The sequence below is a fragment of the Pseudophryne corroboree genome, chromosome 3 (genome assembly GCF_028390025.1).
Source record: "Pseudophryne corroboree isolate aPseCor3 chromosome 3, aPseCor3.hap2, whole genome shotgun sequence".
NCBI classification, from domain to species: Eukaryota; Metazoa; Chordata; class Amphibia; order Anura; family Myobatrachidae; genus Pseudophryne; species Pseudophryne corroboree.
In genome coordinates, this window is record NC_086446.1 from 776,837,722 (window position 1) to 776,861,608 (window position 23,887).

At 47.5% G+C, this 23,887-nt stretch overlaps 1 protein-coding gene across 3 annotated transcripts in view; it reads right to left on the reverse strand.

Annotated features, from left to right (window-relative positions):
* TDRD1 (tudor domain containing 1) overlaps window positions 1–23,887 on the reverse strand; it is a 522,012-nt gene that overhangs the window by 130,947 nt on the left and 367,178 nt on the right. For all 3 annotated transcript variants that reach the window (XM_063962552.1, XM_063962550.1, XM_063962551.1), the window contains 5 exons: window positions 20,172–20,315; window positions 19,872–20,043; window positions 19,682–19,771; window positions 6,804–6,986; window positions 6,581–6,688 (listed from right to left, as the gene is read on the reverse strand). In XM_063962552.1, the coding sequence (XP_063818622.1) occupies window positions 6,581–6,688; window positions 6,804–6,986; window positions 19,682–19,771; window positions 19,872–20,043; window positions 20,172–20,315 (697 nt within the window). The remainder of the gene's footprint in view (window positions 1–6,580; window positions 6,689–6,803; window positions 6,987–19,681; window positions 19,772–19,871; window positions 20,044–20,171; window positions 20,316–23,887) is intronic.

Below are 23,887 nucleotides of genomic sequence, written 5' to 3' on the forward strand. Positions count from 1 at the left end.
TAAATCCTCGCTGTGGCAGGTTTTCTGGCCAAGAGCACAGTACAAAACACCACTTCAGAAAACCCCTGAGCTTTCAAAAGCGTCATTTCAATAGCCACCACGTCAATGCTAGTCACATGAGGTCCGATGGAGGCAAGGCTCTGACACAGAAGCATTAGCCTGAGATGACGAGGAGTTATCGAGAGTTGAAGATCGGCATGCCAGGCTCGGTGTGGCCACTCTGGAGCCAGCTGGATGACTCTCCCGCACTCTAGCTTCAGCTTGCGGAGGGCCTGGGGAAGCATTTAGATGAGAGGGAAGAGATAAATGAGAGGAAATGTCCACCGAATGGAGAGGGCATCCACCAGAAGAGCTCCTAGATCCTCGGTTGATATAAGCAACTTTGTTTGCATTGTCTGATTGCACCTTTACAGGTCTGCCTTGAATGAAGGGTTTTGCCTGGCAAACAGCTCGGTAAACCGCACGGAGTTGCAAGATGTTCATCATCAGAAGAGACTCCCGTGATGACCAACGAACCACAACCCTTGTCCATATGGGATGACTGGAGCCACCACAGGAGAGAAAGCCGAAATGACACCATTTTTCCTAGCACACACATACAAAAGGTAGATCGACACCAGACGTGGCTGTAGAAGCGAGAGCATCAGAGTGTGCAACGACACAATCTTGTCCCTGGGTAAAAACACCAAATGAAGCATCTGCTGGCCATGGGTAAGGCTGTACTTGCACAAATTTATGAGCCAGACGTGTGATTGAAGGAATTCCACTGTCAGTAGGATGTGTTCCTGAAGAATTTCTGTGACCGAGCCAAAAATAAGAGTCCCCATTAGGGAAGATACAAATCCCCCGAAGCTGGAGGGCAACAGCCATAAAACATGACTTTTGTGAATACTCAAGGGGCCAAAAAGCTTGAAGTTGGTAATGCTCTGAGAGGACAGTAAAGTGGAGATACCATTTGGTAGTCCGCCCGAATGGGAACTTGTAAATAGGCATCCTTGATATCTAGGAGATGCCATGAAATCTCCCGGTTCCAGGGTCTGAATAATTGATCTGAGGGATTACATTCTGAATCTTGGAACCCTGAGTAGAACATTGAGAGATTTTAGGTTGAGAATAGGTCGGAAGGAGCCATCTGGCTTTTGGACAAGAAACAGGTTTGTGTAAAAGCCAGTCCCACACTGTGGAGGGGGGACTTGGATGATTACCACAGAGGCCAAGAGAGGCCAGATGGACTTCCGTAAAGGTGTCTATTTTGGTGAGGTCGACTGAAAGGCCTACTGTGAAGAACTGGTTTAGTGAATGTTCTTTGTAGGCCAGAGCGTATCCTTGAGAGCTTTACAACGGTCCGTACCCAGAAGTCTGAGGTGGTTAGTAGCCAAGCCTCAGAAAAAAGAAGCCGGCTTTCCAAGTGGGAGATAGGAAAGTCATGCTGCAGGTTTCTCAGCAGGCTTCAGCGGTTGACGTCATCCTTATGAAGTTTGTCTTGGCATCGATCTTCAGCGAAGGAGCCTGGGACCTGTGGGAAGGTTGACCCCTAGGTTTGCCCTGGGGCGAAAGAAACAAAAAAACTTGTGGCTTTGGAGAGCAAAAATGCCATTTTAGACGCAGCCAAGTAGCAATAAATTTATCCAACTCAGGTCCGAACAGGATATCCCTCATAAAGGAAGAGATTCAGGAACCTTTTTGGTTTCAGAATATGCACGCCAGGAGAGCAGCAATAGCGCGCATCTAGAGGACACAGAGATTTTATGAGGAGATGATGCTGGAATAGATTGCTTCCTCTCCAAGATACAAAATGTGTATGGATTCTCCCACTAACCACAACAGGTGAAGAGGCAGGAGGATTAAAAACCTTGCACTTAAGCCCAGATTTCCTCCACGAATATTCTGTCTATCCGCACTAAACAAGGGGTATTGACGCATGAACCTGACCACATTCTTGGTGAATTTGAGGAATACTATAAATCGCTATATAATGCGGATGTGGCTTCCTCACCTTCATTAAGATTCAGCGAGGGGATTGAGTCCCTTTTAGATAAATGCAATTTACCGTCGCTGAGTAGCTCTGTGGTGTCTCAGTTGGGCTCAGAGATATCTATCGAAGAAATAGACAATGCTCTCAAGATCCAGAAGCCAGGTAAGGCCCCGGGACCTGATGGCATGTCTATTATGTATTTTAAGAAATTCAAGGGGATTCTTCGGCCCCATCTCTGTAGGCTCTTTAATGGTTTCCTTAAGGGTGAACCTTTATCCCCGCGTACTTTGGAGGCTCGGATTGTATTAATCCATAAACCAGGAAAGGACCCCAACTCTTGTTCTAGTTATCGCCCTATCTCCCTGCTAAATAATGATATTAAACTTTTCGCCAAGATCCTAGCTCTGAGACTGAACTCAGATCTCCCGCAATTGATCCATGCTGACCAGGTGGGCTTCATCCCAGGCCGACAAGCTAGAGACAATACCCGAAGAACTATTAATTTAGTTCACCTCATTAACAAAGTTAAAATGCCTTCTATCCTTCTCTCGCTTGACGCGGAGAAAGCTTTTGATAAAATCCTGTGGCCCTTTATGTTTGCCACCCTGCGTAGGTTCGGCCTGGGGGGAAGCCTGCTCCAGGGCATCCAGGCACTTTATTCTAACCCTTCGGCCAGGGTTCGGGTAAATGGCAAGGACTGTTGTCTGTTCCAAATTACCAACGGTACGCGCCAGTGGTATCCTTTGTCACCATTGATTTTTGCGATGACTATCGAGCCCTTGGCGTGTATGATTAGAGCGAACCCTGCTATTAGGGGTATACTAGTCGAAGATGTGGAGTTTAAATTATCACTATTTGCGGATGATGTTTTGTTGACCCTTTCCTTCCCCCATACATCTATCCCTAATCTATTCCGAACTCTGTCATCATATTCTTTTTATTCGGGATAACGCATTAACTACTCCAAGTCGGAAGCCCTTCCCTTACATCTTAGTGAGGAAACCAGGTCTCTCCTTGCCGCTAACTTTAACTTCACTTGGCGCTCCAAGAAAATTAAATACTTAGGTGTGTTCATCACGAATTTCTATGGGTCTCTCTATTCAGAAAATTTCCCAGCCCTTTTTAAGTATATTGAATTGGATCTACAAGCTTGGAACAAACAGGTGATGACCTGGTTTGGACGTATAGTCTCAGTGAAAATGAACATCTTACCCAGGCTTTTATATCTGATCCAAACGATACCGGTACGCATCCCCGCAGCGGCTCTATGTCAAATGCAGAAACTCTTCCTAAAATTTATATGGGCCAATAAACCTCCCAGAGTTAAGACCTCTACCTTGATAAGGGATCCGGTGGCGGGTGGCAGAGGCTTACTGGATATCCGCAAATACTATCATGCCACTCATTTGAGCCAGGCCCTCACCTGGTTCTCCCGAACACCCCACCTGCCTTGGATACAAATTGAACTCCTGTCGGCCAAGGTCTCTACCCTGGTTTCCTTACTTGCACCCCTTAAACCTAATCAGAAGATACAATCATGCGCTCCCACTACAAAACTCACTTGCTCCCTATGGTCTTTCTGCATTCGACATTACGGTCTCTCTACGTTCCCATCCCCCATCACCTCTATTTGGGATAACCAGGATTTCCCCCCTGGCTCCGCCTTATGTTCCCATTCGTGGTTTCACCTGAACCCACGCCCGGAACTGGTTTTTGATTTAATTGAAGGTTCTTCGTGGCGCCCTTTAAATGCTCTAAGTGACAAATATGATATCCCCCAACCTGTTCTATACGAATTTCTACAACTCCGCTCTTTTTTAAATTCCCTTCCAAAATCCAAGGTTATCCGCCAACTCACCCCCTTTGAACGACTCTGTGTCTACTCTCCTATGCGACAGGGTATTATCTCTATATTGTATAGTTTGTTACGCTCCCTAAAATCAGCAGACACACTGCCGCATGAGAGTAAGTGGGAGCAGGACTTGGGCCCCCCACCTGGGGAGGATTCCTGGGAGGTCATTAGGCAAAATGTCGCCCAGTCCTCTATATCCTCGCTAATTAAGGAAAACTCCTATAAAGTATATACCAGATGGTATCTGGTCCCGGCGACATTGCATAGGATTTTCCCTGGGTCCTCCCCACTGTGTTGACGGGAGTGTGGTCGGACTGGCAAAATCAAACATCTGGTGGTCCTGCCCCAAAATTCGCTCCATCTGGGTCCAAGTGGAGCAATTGATTGGTTCTGTTCTTGGCACCCAAGTCACACTGGGTCCTTGGACAGCATTGTTGGGCCTTCCTTTGTCTAAAATCAGTAGTCATGCGAATAGTCTTGCTCTCCACATTCTTCATGCGGCTAGATGTGTACTAGCTAAGTGCTGGAAGAAGCCCACTATCCCTCCTATGAGCATGTTACTGTCCAAACTATGGTATATCTCCACGATGGAGAAAATTACAGCATCCTTGCGTGATAGATCGGATAAATATATGAGGATTTGGGAACCCTGGTTCACTTATGCTAAAACCTCTATTGTCCGGGTGTGATATATTATGCTGCAGCCTTAATGGTTGGGTGTCAAACCCCGTAAATGTACCATGGATACCCTCCTTAGTGGTCTCTCCTTCCCTTAACACCCCCCCCCTCTTCCTCCCCATCCTCCTCTTTTCATCTCTGCTCTTTTCACTCTTTTCGACTCGTAAAATTACAGAAAATGTGTTGTCGATATTTGTTTTGTATTGCTGATGCACCCGTTTTCTTTTTATACCTCAACATATCCTACGGGATATAATGTATGTTCGGTTGATCCTATTGGGTATCATCATCTCTTGTTTGACCTGTACTGATTCACTCGACTTCTTTTCAATAAAAATATTGCATTAAAAAAAACAAAAACCTTGCACTTAGAGGTGGGGATGTCGACAGTCATAATAAAATAACACAGCCGGCAGGTGCTAAAATAACACAGTAAAAGCCGGCAGGTGCTAAAAACCAGCTGGTAGCCTAGACGCTTGTGAGAACCGCAAGTTTAGATGCTGCAGCAAAATAGTTACTATTAAAAAGTTCAGTATTCCATGCCCTGGCGTAACCAATTTGGGGATGATTAATGGTGTGGCAGGGAGAAACCACGCCGTGCATCTCCCTGCTATAGTGTTATTTTCCCACAGCTGGTTCAGCCTGGTGCTGGTTATTGGAAAATAAGGTGTAAACCACGTTATTTCCCCCCCCCTGATTTTACAATGCCAGCCCACGCTGAAAGGTCCGTGCCTGGTTATGGATTTTGTGGGGGACCCCACACATTATTATTTTATAAAATGTTACCATTTTGCTGCGTCTAAAAATAGTATTTCTCGATAAGCTAGCTTTTAGCAGCATCTGAGCAGTCACCTGACTTTTAGCTGAGGCTATGTTATTGTATTAGGACTGACATGTTGGTGTCGACCATTATGATTTGTCTAGATTGTAAATGTTGACATTTTGACTTTCAAAATTTTGACAGTAGACATTTCAACCTCTATCTATATATTAGTGGGCTACATTATGCCCCAGATGACAATTTGACTGTCTACATACTGTAGACCATCTTGGTTGTTTTATTATTGAACCTGTTGACGTTATGGGGAATACATTTTGAATGTCTAAATTTTGCCTGTCTAATATACCCAACCCCCTTCTGGATGTGCTGTTCTACAATCTCTGGCAAGGTGAACCTGGCATAATTACACAAACAGCTACAAAGTCTATAAAACAGACCTCTTAACCTGTTGTCCAAGGGCTCACTGAAAGACCATTCCTAAAACTCAGACAGCCACAAAATCAAGAGAGTTTAAAGCTTGACTCTAAGTATGAGTTAAAGGGGCAAAGAGCTCCAAAGCTCTCGTCCTGAATTACTAATATCCTTGCCACCAACTCATTAGAAAGCTGGCTTAGAGGCAATGGGATTGTCTTTTAAATAGGGAGTATGGTGGTGACTTTGAGTCGTTAATGTTCTGGGTTGAATGTACCACGTGAAAAGACTGTCAACAGAATCTGTATCAAACAGTGACTCATCAAAAATGGTAGGGACTATGGATTTGCCTAATGGATCGTGATTGTTATTTTCCCTTGTTTCACCTTCCTAAAGACAGCTGTCAACCATCAACTCATCTGAAACAAGATAAATGTAAATAACACACCAAAAGTTTGCATTAAGAACAAGACCCACTGTAGCTCAGGTGACACACGCAAAAACTTATTTCAGGAGTACCAAGCATTTAACTTATTACAGTTGCCATGGTGTTTGACCCCCCTATCCATGAGCAGTCAAGGCAAGAGAAGACTCTGTCCCATTTGTTCCCTGGTGCCACTACGCCTGGGCTGGTGGATTTTATCTCTGTATCTCCTGCATGGACGGATCTCTACGGCTTGGTCCACCAACAAGCAAAGCAAATACTATATGGGCTCCTCCATCTAACTTGGAACATGCAATTTATGCTTTTAGTCTAGTTCTGTATTTGGAAGAATATTTCATTTTAAAAGTATTCGTTATCCTACCAAGTCTGGATTTGGTTGGGGATAGGATCTGATGCATCATAGTTTCAATAATTACACTGGAACATCAACGTATTTACCTGTGAATTGAGCGGCACAAACTTCTTCTTGAGCCGGCATAAAACCTGGTGTCATTGGGGCTGCACTATAACGCTCATTCATTGATGTTGTTATTTCTCCAAGTTGTTCTACAAAGCAGACAAAGAAGAGTTTTAATAAATCTGAGAAGACTATACGTTGGTTAAGTTGCCAGTACAATGCTAGCCCGGTCACACAGATGGAGATGTGTACACTGAGACTCACTTGCGTTCTGTACTCGCTGACAAAAAAATATTCCTGGGTGTTGAATTACAGTGATGTAAGCTGGAAACCGCTCCCCCACACTGAAGGACATGGGTTTGATCTTTGGTGTAGCTGGAAACAAATCTTTGCAGAGTTGCTCCTGCTTTTGTACGGACATTTCGGGCAGCTTCCCCACTGCAGGATCTGTGGAAACACAGCCACAACTGACTCCCACAATACCTAATTTATTATCACCTAACTGGGCACTGAATGGCACTTTCTTATCTCACAATCCCAATAATTAGCAAATATAAACATCAATACTTAAGCGCATTGGATAATACTTTCTTTTTCTGACCTTTTAGTCTGACAAACCATCACAATATCAATAATGCAATCATGGGGTCACTGCTGCTCAAATATGAAGGGTCAGGAATTAACCTATTCCTAGTTCTTAAGCGGGACTGTGAATATAACATTACTTATACATAGAACTGCACCATGCTTAAAATGCAAAAAATAAGAATTTACTCACCGGTAATTCTATTTCTCGTAGTCCGTAGTGGATGCTGGGAACTCCGTAAGGACCATGGGGAATAGCGGGCTCTGAAGGAGGCTGGGCACTCTAGAAAGATTTATGACTACCTGGTGTGCACTGGCTCCTCCCACTATGACCCTCCTCCAAGCCTCAGTTAGGACACTGTGCCCGGACGAGCTGACATAATAAGGAAGGATTTAGAATCCCGGGTAAGACTCTTACCAGCCACACCAATCACACCGTACAACTCGTGATACTATATCCAGTTTGACAGTATGAAAACAACTGAGCCTCTCAACAGATGGCTCAACCATAACCCTTTAGTTAACAATAACTATTTACAAGTATTGCAGACAATCCGCACTTGGGATGGGCGCCCAGCATCCACTACGGACTACGAGAAATAGAATTACCGGTGAGTAAATTCTTATTTTCTCTGACGTCCTAGTGGATGCTGGGAACTCCGTAAGGACCATGGGGATTATACCAAAGCTCCCAAACGGGCGGGAGAGTGTGGATGACTCTGCAGCACCGAATGAGAGAACTCCAGGTCCTCCTCAGCCAGGGTATCAAATTTGTAGAATTTTGCAAACGTGTTTGCCCCTGACCAAGTAGCTGCTCGGCAAAGTTGTAAAGCCGAGACCCCTCGGGCAGCCGCCCAAGATGAGCCCACCTTCCTTGTGGAATGGGCATTTACAGATTTTGGCTGTGGCAGGCCTGCCACAGAATGTGCCAGCTGAATTGTACTACAAATCCAGCGAGCAATAGACTGCTTAGAAGCAGGAGCACCCAGCTTGTTGGGTGCATACAGGATAAACAGCGAGTCAGATTTTCTGACTCCAGCCGTCCTGGAAACATATATTTTCAGGGCCCTGACAACGTCTAGCAACTTGGAGTCCTCCAAATCCTTAGTAGCCGCAGGCACCACAATAGGCTGGTTCAGGTGAAATGCTGACACCACCTTAGGGAGAAATTGGGGACGAGTCCTCAAATCTGCCCTATCCATATGGAAAATCAGATAAGGGCTTTTACATGATAAAGCCGCCAATTCTGACACTCGCCTGGCTGAAGCCAAGGCCAATAACATGACCACTTTCCACGTGAGATATTTCAGATCCACGGTTTTTAGTGGCTCAAACCAATGTGATTTTAAGAAACTCAACACCACGTTGAGATCCCAAGGTGCCACAGGAGGCACAAACGGGGGCTGAATATGCAGCACTCCTTTCACAAATGTCTGAACTTCAGGTACTAAAGCTAGTTCTTTTTGAAAGAAAATCGACAGAGCCGAGATCTGTACTTTAATGGAGCCTAGTTTTAGGCCCATATTCACTCCTGCTTGCAGGAAATGCAGAAATCGACCTAGTTGAAATTCCTCTGTTGGGGCCTTTTTGGCCTCGCACCATGCAACATATTTCCGCCATATGCGGTGATAATGCTTTGCCGTAACATCTTTCCTGGCCTTAATAAGCGTAGGAATGACTTCTTCCGGAATACCCTTTTCCTTTAGGATCCGGTGTTCAACCGCCATGCCGTCAAACGCAGCCGCGGTAAGTCTTGGAACAGACAGGGCCCCTGCTGTAGCAGGTCCTGTCTGAGCGGTAGAGGCCACGGGTCCTCTGAGAGCATCTCTTGAAGTTCCGGGTACCACGCTCGTCTTGGCCAATCCGGAACCACGAGAATTGTGTTTACTCCTCGCTTTCTTATTATTCTCAATACTTTTGGTATGAGAGGCAGAGGAGGGAACACATAAACCGACTGGTACACCCACGGTGTCACTAGAGCGTCCACAGCTACCGCCTGAGGGTCCCTTGACCTGGCGCAATATCTTTTTAACTTTTTGTTGAGGCGGGACACCATCATGTCCACCTGTGGTTTTTCCCAACGGTTTACCAGCATCTGGAAGACTTCTGGATGAAGTCCCCACTCTCCCGGGTGGAGGTCGTGTCTGCTGAGGAAGTCTGCTTCCCAGTTGTCCACTCCCGGAATGAACACTGCTGACAGTGCTAGTACATGATTCTCCGCCCATCGGAGGATTCTTGTGGCTTCTGCCATCGCCATCCTGCTTCTTGTGCCGCCCTGTCGATTTACATGGGCGACTGCCGTGATGTTGTCTGACTGGATCAGCACCGGCTAGTGTAGGAGCAGGGATTTTGCTTGACTTAGGGCAAAATTAGTTCCAGAATATTTATGTGAAGGGAAGTCTCCTGACTCGACCATAGTCCTTGGAAGTTTCTTCCCTGTGTGACTGCCCCCCAGCCTCGAAGGCTGGCATCCGTGGTCACCAGGACCCAGTCCTGTATGCCGAACCTGCGGCCCTCTAGAAGATGGGCACTCTGCAGCCACCACAGTAGAGACACCCTGGTTCTTGGAGACAGGGTTATCAAGCGATGCATCTGAAGATGCGATCCGGACCACTGGTCCAACATGTCCCACTGAAAGATTCTGGCATGGAACCTGCCGAAGGGAATTGCTTCGTAAGAAGCCACCATCTTTCCCAGGACCCGCGTGCAGCGATGCACTGATACCTGTTTTGGTTTCAGGAGGTCTCTGACTAGAGATGACAACTCCCTGGCTTTCTCCTCCGGGAGAAACACTTTTTTCTGGACTGTATCCAGAATCATACCCAGGAACAGTAGCCGTGTCGTCGGAACCAGCTGTGACTTCGGGATATTCAGAATCCAGCCGTGCTGGTGCAGCACCTCCTGAGATAGTGCTACTCCCACCAACAACTGTTCCTTGGACCTCGCTTTTATTAGGAGATCGTCCAAGTGCGGGATAATTAAAACTCCCTTTTTTCGAAGGAGTATCATCATTTCCGCCATCACCTTGGTAAATACCCTCGGTGCCGTGGACAGTCCAAACGGCAGCGTCTGGAATTGGTAATGGCAATCCTGTACCACAAATCTGAGGTACTCCTGGTGAGGATGGAAAATGGGGACATGCAAGTAAGCATCCTTGATGTCCAGGGATACCATCTAATCCCCCTCTTCCAGGCTCGCAATAACCGCCCTGAGCGATTCCATCTTGAACTTGAATTTTTTTATGTATGTGTTCAAGGATTTCAAATTTAAAATGGGTCTCACCGAACCGTCCGGTTTCGGTACCACAAATAGTGTGGAATAGTAACCCCGGCCTTGTTGAAGTAGGGGTACCTTGATTATCACCTGCTGGGAATACAGCTTGTGAATTGCCGCTAGCACTGCCTCCCTGTCTGAGGGAGCAATCGGCAAGGCAGATTTTAGGAACCGGTGGGGTGGAGACGCCTCGAATTCCAGTTTGTACCCCTGAGATACTATTTGAAGGATCCAGGGATCCACCTGTGAGCGAGCCCACTGATCGCTGAAATTCTTGAGGCGGCCCCCCACCGTACCAGGCTCCGCCTGTGGAGCCCCACCGTCATGCGGCGGACTTGGCAGAAGAAGCGGGGGAGGACTTTTGCTCCTGGGAACCTGCTGTTTGTTGCAGCCTTTTTCCCCTACCTCTGCCTCTGGATAGAAAAGACCCGCCTTTTCCACGCCTGTTTTTCTGGGTCCGAAAGGACTGAACCTGATAAAACGGCGCCTTCTTAGGCTGTGAGGGGACATGGGGTAAAAATGCTGACTTCCCAGACGTTGCTGTGGAAACTAGGTCCGAGAGACCATCCCCAAATAATTCCTCACCCTTATATGGCAACACTTCCATGTGCCTTTTAGAATCTTTATCTCCTGTCCACTGGCGAGTCCATAAGCCTCTCCTAGCAGAAATGGACAATGCACTAACTTTAGATGCCAGTCGGCAGATTTCCCTCTGTGCATCTCTCATATATAAGACTGAGTCTTTTATATGGTCTATGGTTAACAGGATCGTGTCTCTGTCTAATGTGTCAATATTTTCTGACAGTTTATCTGATCACGCAGCGGCAGCACTGCACATCCAAGCTGACGCAATAGCTGGCCTAAGTATAATGCCTGAGTGTGTATATACAGACTTCAGGATCGCCTCCTGCTTTCTATCAGCAGGTTCCTTGAGGGCGGCCGTATCCGGAGACGGTAGTGCCACCTTTTTAGACAAACGTGTGAGCGCTTTATCCACCCTAGGAGGTGTTTCCCAACGTGACCTATCCTCTGGCGGGAAAGGGAACGCCATTAGTACCTTCTTAGGAATTACCAATTTTTTATCAGGGAAAGCCCACGCTTCTTCACACACTTCATTTAATTCATCTGATGGGTGAAAAACTACGGGTAGTTTTTTCTCCCCAAACATAATACCCTTTTTAGTGGTACCTGTATTTATATCAGAAATGTGTAACACCTCTTTCATTGCCTCAATCATGCAGTGAATGGCCTTAGTGGGCATCAGATTAGACTCATCGTCGTCGACACTGGTGTCAGTATCAGTGTCGACATCTGGGTCTGCGGTCTGAGGTAGCGGGCGTTTTAGAGCCCCTGATGACCTGTGCGACGCCTGGACAGGCACGAGCTGAGAAGTCGGCTGTCCCACATTTGGCATGTCGTCAAATTTCTTATGTAAGGAGTCTATACGTGCACTCATTTCTTTCCATAAGCTCAACCACTCAGGTGTCTGCCCCGCAGGGGGTGACATCCCTTCTAAAGGCATCTGCTCCGTCTCCACATCATTATCCTCATCAAACATGTCGACACAGCCGTACCGACACACCGCACACACACAAGGAATGCTCCAACAGAGGACAGGACCCACAAAAGCCCTTTGGGGGGACAGAGTGAGAGTATGCCAGCACACACCAGAGCGCTATATAATGCAGGGACTAACTGAGTTATGTCCCTTATAGCTGCTTTTTCTATATAATTTATACAGCGCCTAAATTTAGTGCCCCCCCTCTCTTTTTTTACCCTTTTCTGTAGTGTAGACTGCAGGGGAGAGCCAGGGAGCTTCCTTCCAGCGGATCTGTGAAGGAGAAATGGCGCCAGTGTGCTGCAGGAGATAGCTCCGCCCCTTTTCCGCGGCCTATTCTCCCGCTTTTTGTCTGGATTCTGGCAGGGGTATTTTCCACATATATAGCCTCTGGGGCTATTTATTGTGGTATTTTTGCCAGCCAAGGTGTTATAATTGCTTCTCAGGGCGCCCCCCCCCCCCCAGCGCCCTGCACCCTCAGTGACCGGAGTGTGAAGTGTGTGTGAGGAGCAATGGCGCACAGCTGCAGTGCTGTGCGCTACCTTGGTGAAGACGGATGTCTTCTGCCGCCGATTTTCCGGACCTCTTCTTGCTTCTGGCTCTGTAAGGGGGACGGCGGCGCGGCTCCGGGACCGAACACCAAGGACTGGGCCTGCGGTCGATCCCTCTGGAGCTAATGGTGTCCAGTAGCCTAAGAAGCCCAATCCGGCTGCAAGCAGGCGAGTTCGCTTCTTCTCCCCTTAGTCACTCGCTGCAGTGAGCCTGTTGCCAGCAGGTCTCACTGAAAATAAAAAACCTAAATCTATACTTTCTTTCTAAGGGCTCAGGAGAGCCCCTAGTGTGCATCCAACCTCGGCCGGGCACAAAATCTAACTGAGGCTTGGAGGAGGGTCATAGTGGGAGGAGCCAGTGCACACCAGGTAGTCATAAATCTTTCTAGAGTGCCCAGCCTCCTTCGGAGCCCGCTATTCCCCATGGTCCTTACGGAGTTCCCAGCATCCACTAGGACGTCAGAGAAATTAAGAGTTATGGTGAACTTACCCTTGTTTACTCTTTCTTTGAGGTCAATAGGATCCAAAGGGAAGACATTGGGGTGTAGGTGCTTGGAGTGGACCAGGTACCAAACAGTTAAAACTTTTGAAGTCCCAGGATGCCTCGTTCCCTCCTCCCATACACCGCACCCCCAGTCAAAGGCCAGCCAGTTCTGTGAACAAGCCCAAGGCAGAAGCAGGATAGAGGAGAAGGAAAAATGGTACACACAAGAAACACTCTCACATTAGAGAAGGGAACTAGTGACCAAGAAAAAGAAAGCCCATGGAAGCCAGGTGCTTCAAGGTGGGCGACCTGTGGATCCTATGGACCTCAAAGAAAAAAGTAAACAGGGGTAAGTCTACCATAACTCTTTTCTTCTTCATGGTCCATAGGGGATCCACAGGTAAGACACTGGGATGTCCCAAAGCAGTGTCCATTAAGGCAAGAGAACGCTCCTGAGCAGAGAGGTGAGTCTGGCCTCCAAAGGAGGCACCCTGAGAGGAAAAGGTATCAAAGGCATAAAACCTAAGAAAGGTGTGGACCGAAGACCACATGGCCTATCTGCAGTTGTTCAGCAGAAGTGCTATGACGGACCGCCCACGAGAAGCCCTCAGAGCGATTAGAATGGGCAGTGACCGTATCCAGAATAGGGTGGTCAGACTGCGGGTAAGATTGCGAAATCGCCATATGAAGCCATATTACCAGTCTGTGTTAGCCGGCCAGACCCTCTTGTGAAACCCAGAGGACAAAGAGGGAATCTGATTTGCTGAAGAAGCTGGTGCGATCCATGTACATCCTAAGAAAACGGACTACATCCAGGGAGGCATCACTTGCCGAGGGTTCCGGGGATTGGAAGGCCGGAACACCAATTTCTTCGTTAAGATGGAAACTGGATACCACCTTGGGAAGGTAGCCAGCCCAAGTTTGTAGAGCAACCTTATCCGGGTGAAAGATCAAAAAGAGAAAGCGACAGAAGAGCACCACCAAATCAGATACCCTGTGGGCAGAGGAAATAGCCAGGAGGAAAAGTGTTTTTACAGTCAGCCACTTGAGGTCAACAGAGTCCAGAGGTTCAAACAGAGGCAGCTGTACAGCCTGGAGAACCAGAAACAAGTCCCACGGAGCCACCGGAGGAACAAAGGGAGGTTGAATGCGAAGGACCACCTGAAGCAAAGTTAGAACATCAGGCAAGAAGGAAGCAGGGGGGGTTCCTTCACTGGAACCAGATCAAAAGAGCAGAGACATGCACTTTAAGGGACGCCAGGCAGGGTCTGAGGTCTAATCCAGCCCGGAAAAAAGCAAGGACTAGGGAAACTTTAAAAAACCAGAGGGTCATAGAATCTAGGGTAACACCACTGGAAGTAAGTGTGCCAAACTCTAATAGATGCAGGCTGAGGCAGGCTTCAGAGCTATGAGCATCGTTTGAATCACAGAGCAGGAGAAACCCTTAAGAAGGATGCCTCAAGAGTACCAGAGTCAAAGACAGATGAGCAAGGTCCAGGTGCAGACAGGGATCTTGAGATAACAGATCTGTCCACAACAGGGAGTGGAAAGGGAGTATCCACGGAGAGACTCTAAGTCGGCAAACCAATGGCAACTGGGCCAGGCCGGAGCTATCAACAGCACGGTGCCCCCTTATTGCTTGAATTTGTGAAGAACCCTCAGAAGGAGGGAGACTGGAGAGAAGAGGTATGACAGATGGAAATTCCACTTCACCGCCACAGCGTCCACAAAAGCGTTCCATGGGGTCTCTGGTCCTGGACCCCGTATACTGGAACTTGTGGTTGTGTTGTAAGGCCATGAGGTCCACATTCAGTAGGCCCCACCTGTCCAGTTGAAAGACTTTGAGGTGTAGAACCCACTCTCCAGTGTGTACGTCCTGACGGCTGAGGAAACCCGCATCCCAGTTGAGGAGTCCTGGGATGAATACCCCAAGATACCCAGAACATGACCTTCGGCCCACATGAGGATGTGCACCACTTCCTTCATGTGCCTCCCTGATGATCGAGGTAAGCTACCGCAATCGCGTTGTCAGACTGGACTTGGACTGGCAGACTGAGCATTCTGTATACAGCCTGAAGCTCCAGGATGTTGATTGGCAGCTGGCTTTCCTGAACTGTCCAGCGTCCCTGGAAGGAACGTTGACCGGTCACTGCTCCCTTTCCGTGGAGGCTGGCATCCTTGGTGAGGGGTACCCAATCCAGAACCCAAAAGGGGCGACCCTTTTGTCCAGGTGGGAAGTCTGTAACCACCACAGGAAAGAAAGTCGGACTTTTGAGCTAAGGACCATCGTTTGAGATCTGATGAGATGACATTGTCTGTTTCATCATGATCAGGCCTGGAGTGAAACTGGGCATATTCAATCATGTCATATTCCAACATATGGAAACCATAGACCTCAGGACCTGCATAGCAAAGTGTATGGACACTCGCCGATGTTGAAGAAATGTGCACAGGCGAGCCTGAAGTACCCCGATCTTGTCTGCTGGAAGAAAAATCAGTTGGGACAGAGAATCTAGGATGGTTCCGAGATGTAACATCCTCTGGGCCTGAACAGGGAGGATTTTCTCCAGTTCATACATTTAGCCGTGTTCTAGTAGGAAGGCAATGGGTCAGGTGAAGATGTTGCTGCAAGACCTACGGAGACTGGGCTAAAAGCAGCAGGTCGTCCACGTAGGGTAGAATTCGAATTCCCTGACGCCTGAGATGTGCAGCCATGACTGCCATAATTTTGGTAAAGACCTAAGGGTCTGTAGAAAGTCTGAAAGGCAACACCCTGAATTGGTAATTTTGTTGGAGCAGAGCAAGCCTGAGGTATCGTTGATGTTTGGAAGTGATAGGTACATGCAGGTATGCATCCTGGATATCCACGGAAGCTATAAAGTTCCCAGAAGAATAGAATGTAGGGTTTCCATGCGAAACCTGGGTAGCAGGATAAACTTGATGACCCTGAGATTGAGTATGTGCCGAAAGGAACAGTTTGGCTTCTGGATCAGGAACAGTGTGATGTAGAAGCCTGCTCACTGTTGTTCTGGAGGAACTGGCACTATGACTCCGGACTGTACAATAGAATGTATGGCCTGTTGCAGAGCCAAGGCCTTGATAGGAACTGCTGGAAGACGCGTACAAAAGAGATGAGAACGATTCTGAAACGTGAAAGCAAACCCGTGGGGGACCACTTCTCACACCCAGGCATCTGTTGTAGTTTGACAACAAGAGTCTGCAATTGAACAAGTCGGCCCCCACCCTGGGACCCCACAGGAAGAGCGCCACCCCGTCAGGCTGAGGGCTTGTCATCAGACTATGCAGCTGGGCGTCTGACAGCCCAGGATTGCTTGGGAAAGGACTGGCCCTTTGCTTTAACTTGGGGGTGAAAGGACCAAACGGAGGATGTCCTGTGCTTTCAGGGCCAAAGAGTATGTATGCTGTGAAGGGCAGAGATTCAAGTGACTTCTTGGAATCAGAGTTCGCCTTCCAGAAACAGTGGCAGAGAACAAGTCTAGCTGCCTTGGATGCTGCAGACACCTTAGAAGTGAGTACACCGGTATTTAAGGTTGCTTCCCCTAGATAAGAAGCTGCATCCCTAATATGGGAGATTCTCTATGGCTGTATGGGACAGGTGTTCCCTGGTAGCATCCGATGGAAGACCTTTTTCAAGTGCATCTGCCCAGCCTTTAATAGCTTTGGCCACCCAGGACAAAGCCATAGTGAGGCATGTAATGGCACCCACATGTGAGTACATAGACTTGAGGAAAGTATCTTTCTGCAAGTGACATAGTTGAGAGAGGTGGCAGTAGGGATGTGGTGCTTCTGACCAGGCGAGCCACATGAGAATCAACTGAAGGGGGAGCCTGCCACTTAGTACATTCCCCCACTGGAAGGGGGTAAAAGGACGTAAGCCGCTTGGGTAAGTTGAACCGCTTGTTAGGCGTAATCCATGCTTCACACATGAGGTCGGTTAGCTGATCTGAATTCTGCCTTAACAACTTTTTGTCGTTTAAACACTCGGGCCTTAGGTTTAAGCGCTGGCTCCTCCTCTTCAATATCCAGGATGAGCTTAACTGCCCGGACTCGAGCAGGCACATCCACAGTAGAGTGGGGTTCCTCACACACAGAGGAAAACTCAGGGTCTGAAACACTGGTATCCTCTGCCTCCTAATCAGATGAGATCTCAGAATCTGAAGCCTGTGTAGACTATGAAGAAGTTACAGGACGTCTACGCGCCTTTGTGGCCCAAGATCTGTAGTCTTGTAGCATCTGCTGAAAGGAAACGGACGCCTGAGCTAAACTCCGAACTGATTGGTAGAAAGTGTACATCCAGGGAGGATGTAAAGGAGTGGTATGCAATTGAGGGAACCCCACTGTAGGAGGGCAGGGTAGGAGCTGACATTAGCTGCGTCATGACCTGACATAAGGTAGACACTCAAGGGGGATCCTGGACAGGTGCAGGTAGGGCGGTCTGGTGTTGTGGAATATAACATTATAAACATAGACCATTCCTGGGTGGATAAGCCCACGGAACAGAATCTGCATGAGATTAGTGCAGAAGACCCAGCCTCCTTATTACCTTTGCCTTTGGAAAACATAATGATACAGGCACTATAGGCATACAGTACGTGTATAGACAAACAATGCAATGTGACACCCCTCACAGTATATGCAAATGTGAGGATCTGAACCTCTATACACTTGGTAATGGGTTAATGCGGTACTAGCAAAAGTCACATACAATGCATATATAAACATAAAATACATATGGCCACTACATCAACTACACAAGCCTTAAGAGGCAGGTAGGATAAGCGGAGTATAACCTGGGGAGACAGGACCCAACTTCTTCTGAGACTTGCTGCAGCAGGCATATGAGGAAAAATGGCAGCTGAGCGCCTCACTGGGGGAGGAGCAGCTCAGAGGCGGGAAGCCTCTGTGACAAATTGTACTGAGCCAGGGGAAGAGCCGACCTCCCCCTATGCTGATGTTGACCCCCAATGCTGTTCTTTTTTTGTCCTTAATGTCCTTTTCAAAGTGTCCCCAATGCCCTGGTGGTCTAGTGGGAGTTGCGGGCAACCCGTACGTCAACATCAGCGTAGTCGGTGGTCTCCACACCAGGCGGCAGGACTGCTGTATACACACGATTCCTTGGGAGTGGCCAGTTTCCTTACCTGCTTCCCGTTGCCTGGTTGAAAACCAGGTGCCCCAGGGGAGCTCTGCTACTTGTGCCTCGTTGTGCTGGCGGGAAGTTGTTGGAGCAGCAACGCAGGTGTCCTATAGGATTCCCAGTGCTACTCATTCAGTAGTATAACAAACTAAAAATAAAATAAAAAACAAAAAAGAAAGCTATATTAAAATGTGCATTCTGGCTCCTGCCGGCACTAAATGCAAACTAGCTAGCCTGGAAGCGGGGTATAGGGGAGGAGGGACCAAGGCATTCTGGGAGCTGAAAGCATTAACTGTTTGGCGTCCGGTCCTCTCCAACCACCTACACCCTCCACATGGTATCCCTGTGGACTCCCTATGGACTCTTCAGGGCTACCTAAGGCACTCACGTTACCCACTCGGCCACACAAGCCAGCAGTAGCAGCAGTCACACCTGTTGAGTATGTGAGGTTATATGTGGGCCTTTACACCATGCAAGGTGTACAATACAAATGTCAATATCGGTTTAGAGCCTAATGCAGCTAGATGACCTAACGCAGAGAGGAAGGGAACAGGAAAGTGTGATGCAATACATAATGCTGAGCAGGGTATTTTAAGAGTACTGAACCTGAAATGATCTCTCTTTATGAAAAACTTCCTGTGCATCTTTAGAACAGGTTTCTTTACTATACATCATGTAACGATGTACGCGCAGTTCAGTACTACTGTATAGTGTAATGAATGACAGCCAATCAGAAGGCGGCGCTACAAAAACTTTGTCAACTATTTGACACATGCGCTGTGCAGTTTGTGAATAGCGACATCTGGTGGACAGAAAGTTGTAGGACACTCTCGTCCTTTTTCCAGTGCCTCAGTACGTTACATTAAGCGACTTAGAACGCCAGGCAGCAGCATGGCAGGGTGCGCTACATGGCGTATGGAGCAAAGATGTAGCAGGACACATATGTACTTTGTTAGGCGCTGTAAAACCCTTGTGGCACCATATAAATATAACAATAATAATAATAATAATAATCATTCACACAACAGATAAGGTCGATTGAAAATGTAATCATAAAACAAACAGGAGAAAATATGGACGGGATTCTAATCTTGCAGCTCCCCTTCTGCCCCCATCGCGCCCGCTGGCAGTTTTCAAATGTTACTGCCGACGGGTGCGATATCAGCATTTCAGCTCACCACCCCCTGGGGTGGTGAGCTGAAATGCGTGAAATGCGCGAAAAGTGACCCGCTTGGACGCCCAAACGGGACTTTTCACGATCGCGCCCATGTCTTTAGTCGGGTTTAGCTGCTTCACGCGACTAAACCCGTCTCTTATGGGCGCGATAACGGGGGGCCATAGAATATCGCCCCGCAATCTCCCGTCACTTTAGACGGTGGATCTGGGGCAATAAAAGATTTGAATCCCGCCCTACGAATGGGAATATTACACCAAGGACGTCACACGGAACAGCCTACTGGCAGGAGATACAAAGTGCGGAGGGTAGAATGCACAGATGATGGAAAAAATTGCTGCCTGTCCGAACCACAAGCCAACCTGTCTCAGAGGCCGCCTCTTGTTCATGGTTCCTTCTTGGTGGAATGAAGGAGTACCCTTTCTCCAGCATTATTTTATATATATGCTCGCCTGTACATAGAGAAAAACAAAACCAGGTGAGAAATAAAGAGAGCGCCGATGTAGCAAGGTGCAGCGCAATCTACGTGCAAGTTCCAGAACTAGCTCACACCTGACTCTGGAATCCAAACGTCGACGGCGTATCTCGGCAGCTCCTCTTTAACCAGATGGACAATACGGAAAGACAACGGCTGCCCTAGGAGAAATCTCTTCACATCCATCAGGCATTCGGGAGACCAACCAAAGGGAGGAGCAATAACATCCGCCAGGCAGCATTTGACAGCCTATGGAGAAGCAAGAGGTGACACAGAGTGAATGAAAGGTGTAAGGATGTGTCGCCCCCCCTCCCCCCCCCCCTTAGTAACAGCATTTTCCAGCCAATGAAAAATTGTCAAAAGAAGACTTGACTCACATTAGGCGGTAAGAGCTCTACTTCTTTATGCATTGGCTGCAAGTCACCCAGATTCAGAGTCTCTGTATTGCCATAATCTATATACAGAACCTGTGCGGCCCCCATCGTCCTCTGCAGATTGTGCACCAACACTCTGTACCATTGCTGAAAGATAAGGAGATAAAACAGGAGGTGGTCTTCACTTCATGACTAAAGGGCCCCATACACTACTGCCACATGTCGGATTCCGGGGTCGCACAAGATACATTGTATGTAAAAGGACATCATCTGATGTGTATGATGTGCTTTTACATACAATGTATCTTGTGCGATCCCAGCCATGCCTGCGGGGTCCGACATATCACGAGTGCAGCACATTCAATCTAGGATGTCCGATGATCACGGGAACGCGCATCCAATCGGATGTAAAACACATCCGAAATGCCCGATTTCATCCGATATATCGGCCCGAATGGCCGAAATCGGGGATTATAGTTCTAGTGTATGGGGCCCTTAAGACATCTATTAATCTCTTCTCGGGGAATATGGATTAACAACGGACAAGCACTCTGGATCTGTAAGACCATCACAGGTAATAGGAAGATGGTACTCATGCTCCAACAACCAGCAGAGCCTGTAGATTAGAGCTGCTCACAGAGCGTCTACACATGTAAGAGGGAGAGTTCAGGGCACCTGATAAGAGAGCATTCTAACCCTCCCAACCCGCAGCCTAACCTTAACCCCTCTTCGTCCGCAACCTAACTGTTTAGCGTCTCCACCTAACCTTCCATAACCACAGCCAAAACCCTAAGCCCCCCTCCAGTGCCTAAACTCACCCCCTTCCCCCCCCCGGCATATTTACAATCGGGATGCAGACGGTCAGGAATCTGGTGCCAGCATTGTGATCGATGTTGAGATTCCGGCAACGGTCTTCTAACCAGTGTCAGGATTCCAACTGCTGGTATGCTAACCGAATCCCTGATAAAATAATGTTTTCTAGGGTCCTTTTCATTTTGGTAAATATTGTAAAAACAATTGTAGAAGTGTTTAAAAAGTTAGATAATAGTTAATTTTATTATTTTTATTTTAAAGAAAGAGGTAAGTATTCAGTAGAGAACTGATGCCCGATCTTGCCTATCCACCGCTTTCTAGGTAGAAAAGTTGCAGTCTAGCTGAGCTATGTTTATATAGTACAAAGATAGCTGTGCAATAATTGGCCGAATCAGCTTATACTCGCTTGGTAGGTCAATACTGTATAAAGAGTTAATATTTAAAGTTTGTTTTCAGATTACTAAATGTTTTATACGGGCGAAGTAATGGTTACCATAACAGCCTCACAACACTGAGGTCATGGGTTGGATTCCCAACCATGGCCCTAAATGTGTTGAGTTTGTATATTCTCCCTGTGCTTGCATGGGTTTCCTCCAGTTACTTTTGTTTCCTATTACAATCTACTGGTAGGTTAATTAGCTCCAAATAAAATTAACTCGTGCGTACGTACATGGGCAGACTAGATAAACCAAGTGTTTATTTGCCGTCAAATTCTATTTTTTTTATGTTCCTATGTTATCTAACCCTGCTCTCTGCTGCCATCACCAGGTGAAAACATGGAACAACCACCAATCCAACTGATATGGGTGATTGAAGGATGAGGTTTTACTCAACAGCCAGTGTTTCATAAGGGTAAATAACAAAGTTGTGTATGGGTGAAGGTATGACACAAACAAGTTTTAATCTATATTGACAGGGAAAACAGATATTCTCACTACAGTAAGAATATTCACTCTAATTGTTCACAATGTACAGTATCTGTGCCTTACTAGATAAACATTGTTTAACCTCATACGAAACGGAAACGGATATGTGCAGATACGGATTTGTTTTATTTGTATGGGTAGAATTAGCTTGGCCTCCCAGGGCACAAAGACTAGACATCTGTACGTTCAGATGATGAGCATAAAAATAGGATTTTAATACCTACCGGTAAATCCTTTACTCTTAGTCCGTAGAGGATGCTGGGGTCACATCAAGAACCATGGGGTATAGACGGGATCCGCAGGAGACATGGGCACTTTAAGACTTTGAATGGGTGTGAACTGGCTCCTCCCTCTATGCCCCTCCTCCAGACTCCAGTTATAGGAACTGTGCCCAGGGAGACGGACATTTCGAGGAAAGGAATTATTGTTAAACCACGGTGAGCATTTTACCAGCTCACACCTCAAGCACGCCGCTGAACGTGGCATTCAACAGAATACAAGCCAATGGCATGAACAATTGCAGCACCTGGCTGACAATAAACGTAACACAACATGTGTGTAACCACAAATAATCACTGCAGATATAGTACGCACTGGGACGGGCGCCGGCATCCTCTACGGACTAAGAGAAAAGGATTTACCGGTAGGTATTAAAATCCTATTTTCTCATACGTCCTAGAGCAGGGGTGGGGAACCTTTTTTCTACCAAGGGTCATTTGGATATTTATAAAATCCTTCGGGGGCCATACAAAAATTATCAACTTAAAAATTAGCCTCCCACCATTAGATACACACACACACACACACACACACACACACACACACACACACACACACACACACACACACACACACACACATTAAAAGAAAGAAAAAACACAATACTCACCACCCCCGCTCCTGCTTCCGGATCCTTGCTCTCTGCTGGCTGCCCGCTCCTCAGAACTATGGGAGAGACGTCATGACATCTCTCCCATAGCACCGCACAGGCACACAGCCGGAGCTCAGGAGTGAGCTCCTACCTCCAGCTGCTGCTGAGGGGAAGGAGCCGGGCGCCCGCTAGTAAAACAATCTCAGCGGGCGCCCGGCATCTCCCTTGGTTAGGTGAGCCTGTGAGGGCCAGATCAAGTGGCTTTGCAAGCCTTATACGGCCCGCGGGCCTGAGGTTCCCCACCCCTGTCCTAGAGGATGCTGGGGTCACATCAAGAACCATGGGGTTATACCAAAGCTCTAGAATGGGCGGGAGAGTGCGGACGACTCTGCAGTACCGAATGACCAAATGTGAGGTCAACCTCGGCCAAGGTATTAAACTGTATTACTTAGCCAAATTGTTTGCTAAAGCTGCTCGGCAAAATTGCAATGCCGAGACTCCCCGGTCAACCGCCCCGGACGAGCCCACCTTTCTAGTAGAATGGGCCCTCGCCTATTTCGGTAACGGCAATCCTGCCGTGAGATGAGCATGCTGAACCGTACCACAGATCCAGCGCGCAACTGTCTGCTTGGCAGCAGGACACCCAATCTCATTGGGAGCAAACAGGACAAACAGAGCCTGTGTTCCTAAACGGAGCCATCCAGGCGACATAAATTTTCAAAACTCTGACCACATGCAGAGACATCGACTCAGCGAAGGCGTCGGTAGTCACAGGCACCCCAAAAGTTGGTACGTGTGGAAAGAAGAAATCACCTTCGGTAGAAATTGTAGACGAGTTTTCAACTCTGCTCTATCTTCATGGAAGATCAAATAAGGTCTCTTGTGAGACCAGGCTGCTAACTTCAGACATTCGCCTTGCGTATGCCATGGCCAACCAGACGACCACTTTCCAAGTGAGGAAACTCACTCCTCCTTACTTAAAGGTTCAAACCAAAGCGATTGAAGGAACTGCAACACCCATTAAGAGCTCATGGTGCCACTGGGGCACAAAAGGAGATTGGATGTGCAACACGCCCTTCACGACAGTCTGAACTTCTGGAAGGGAGTCC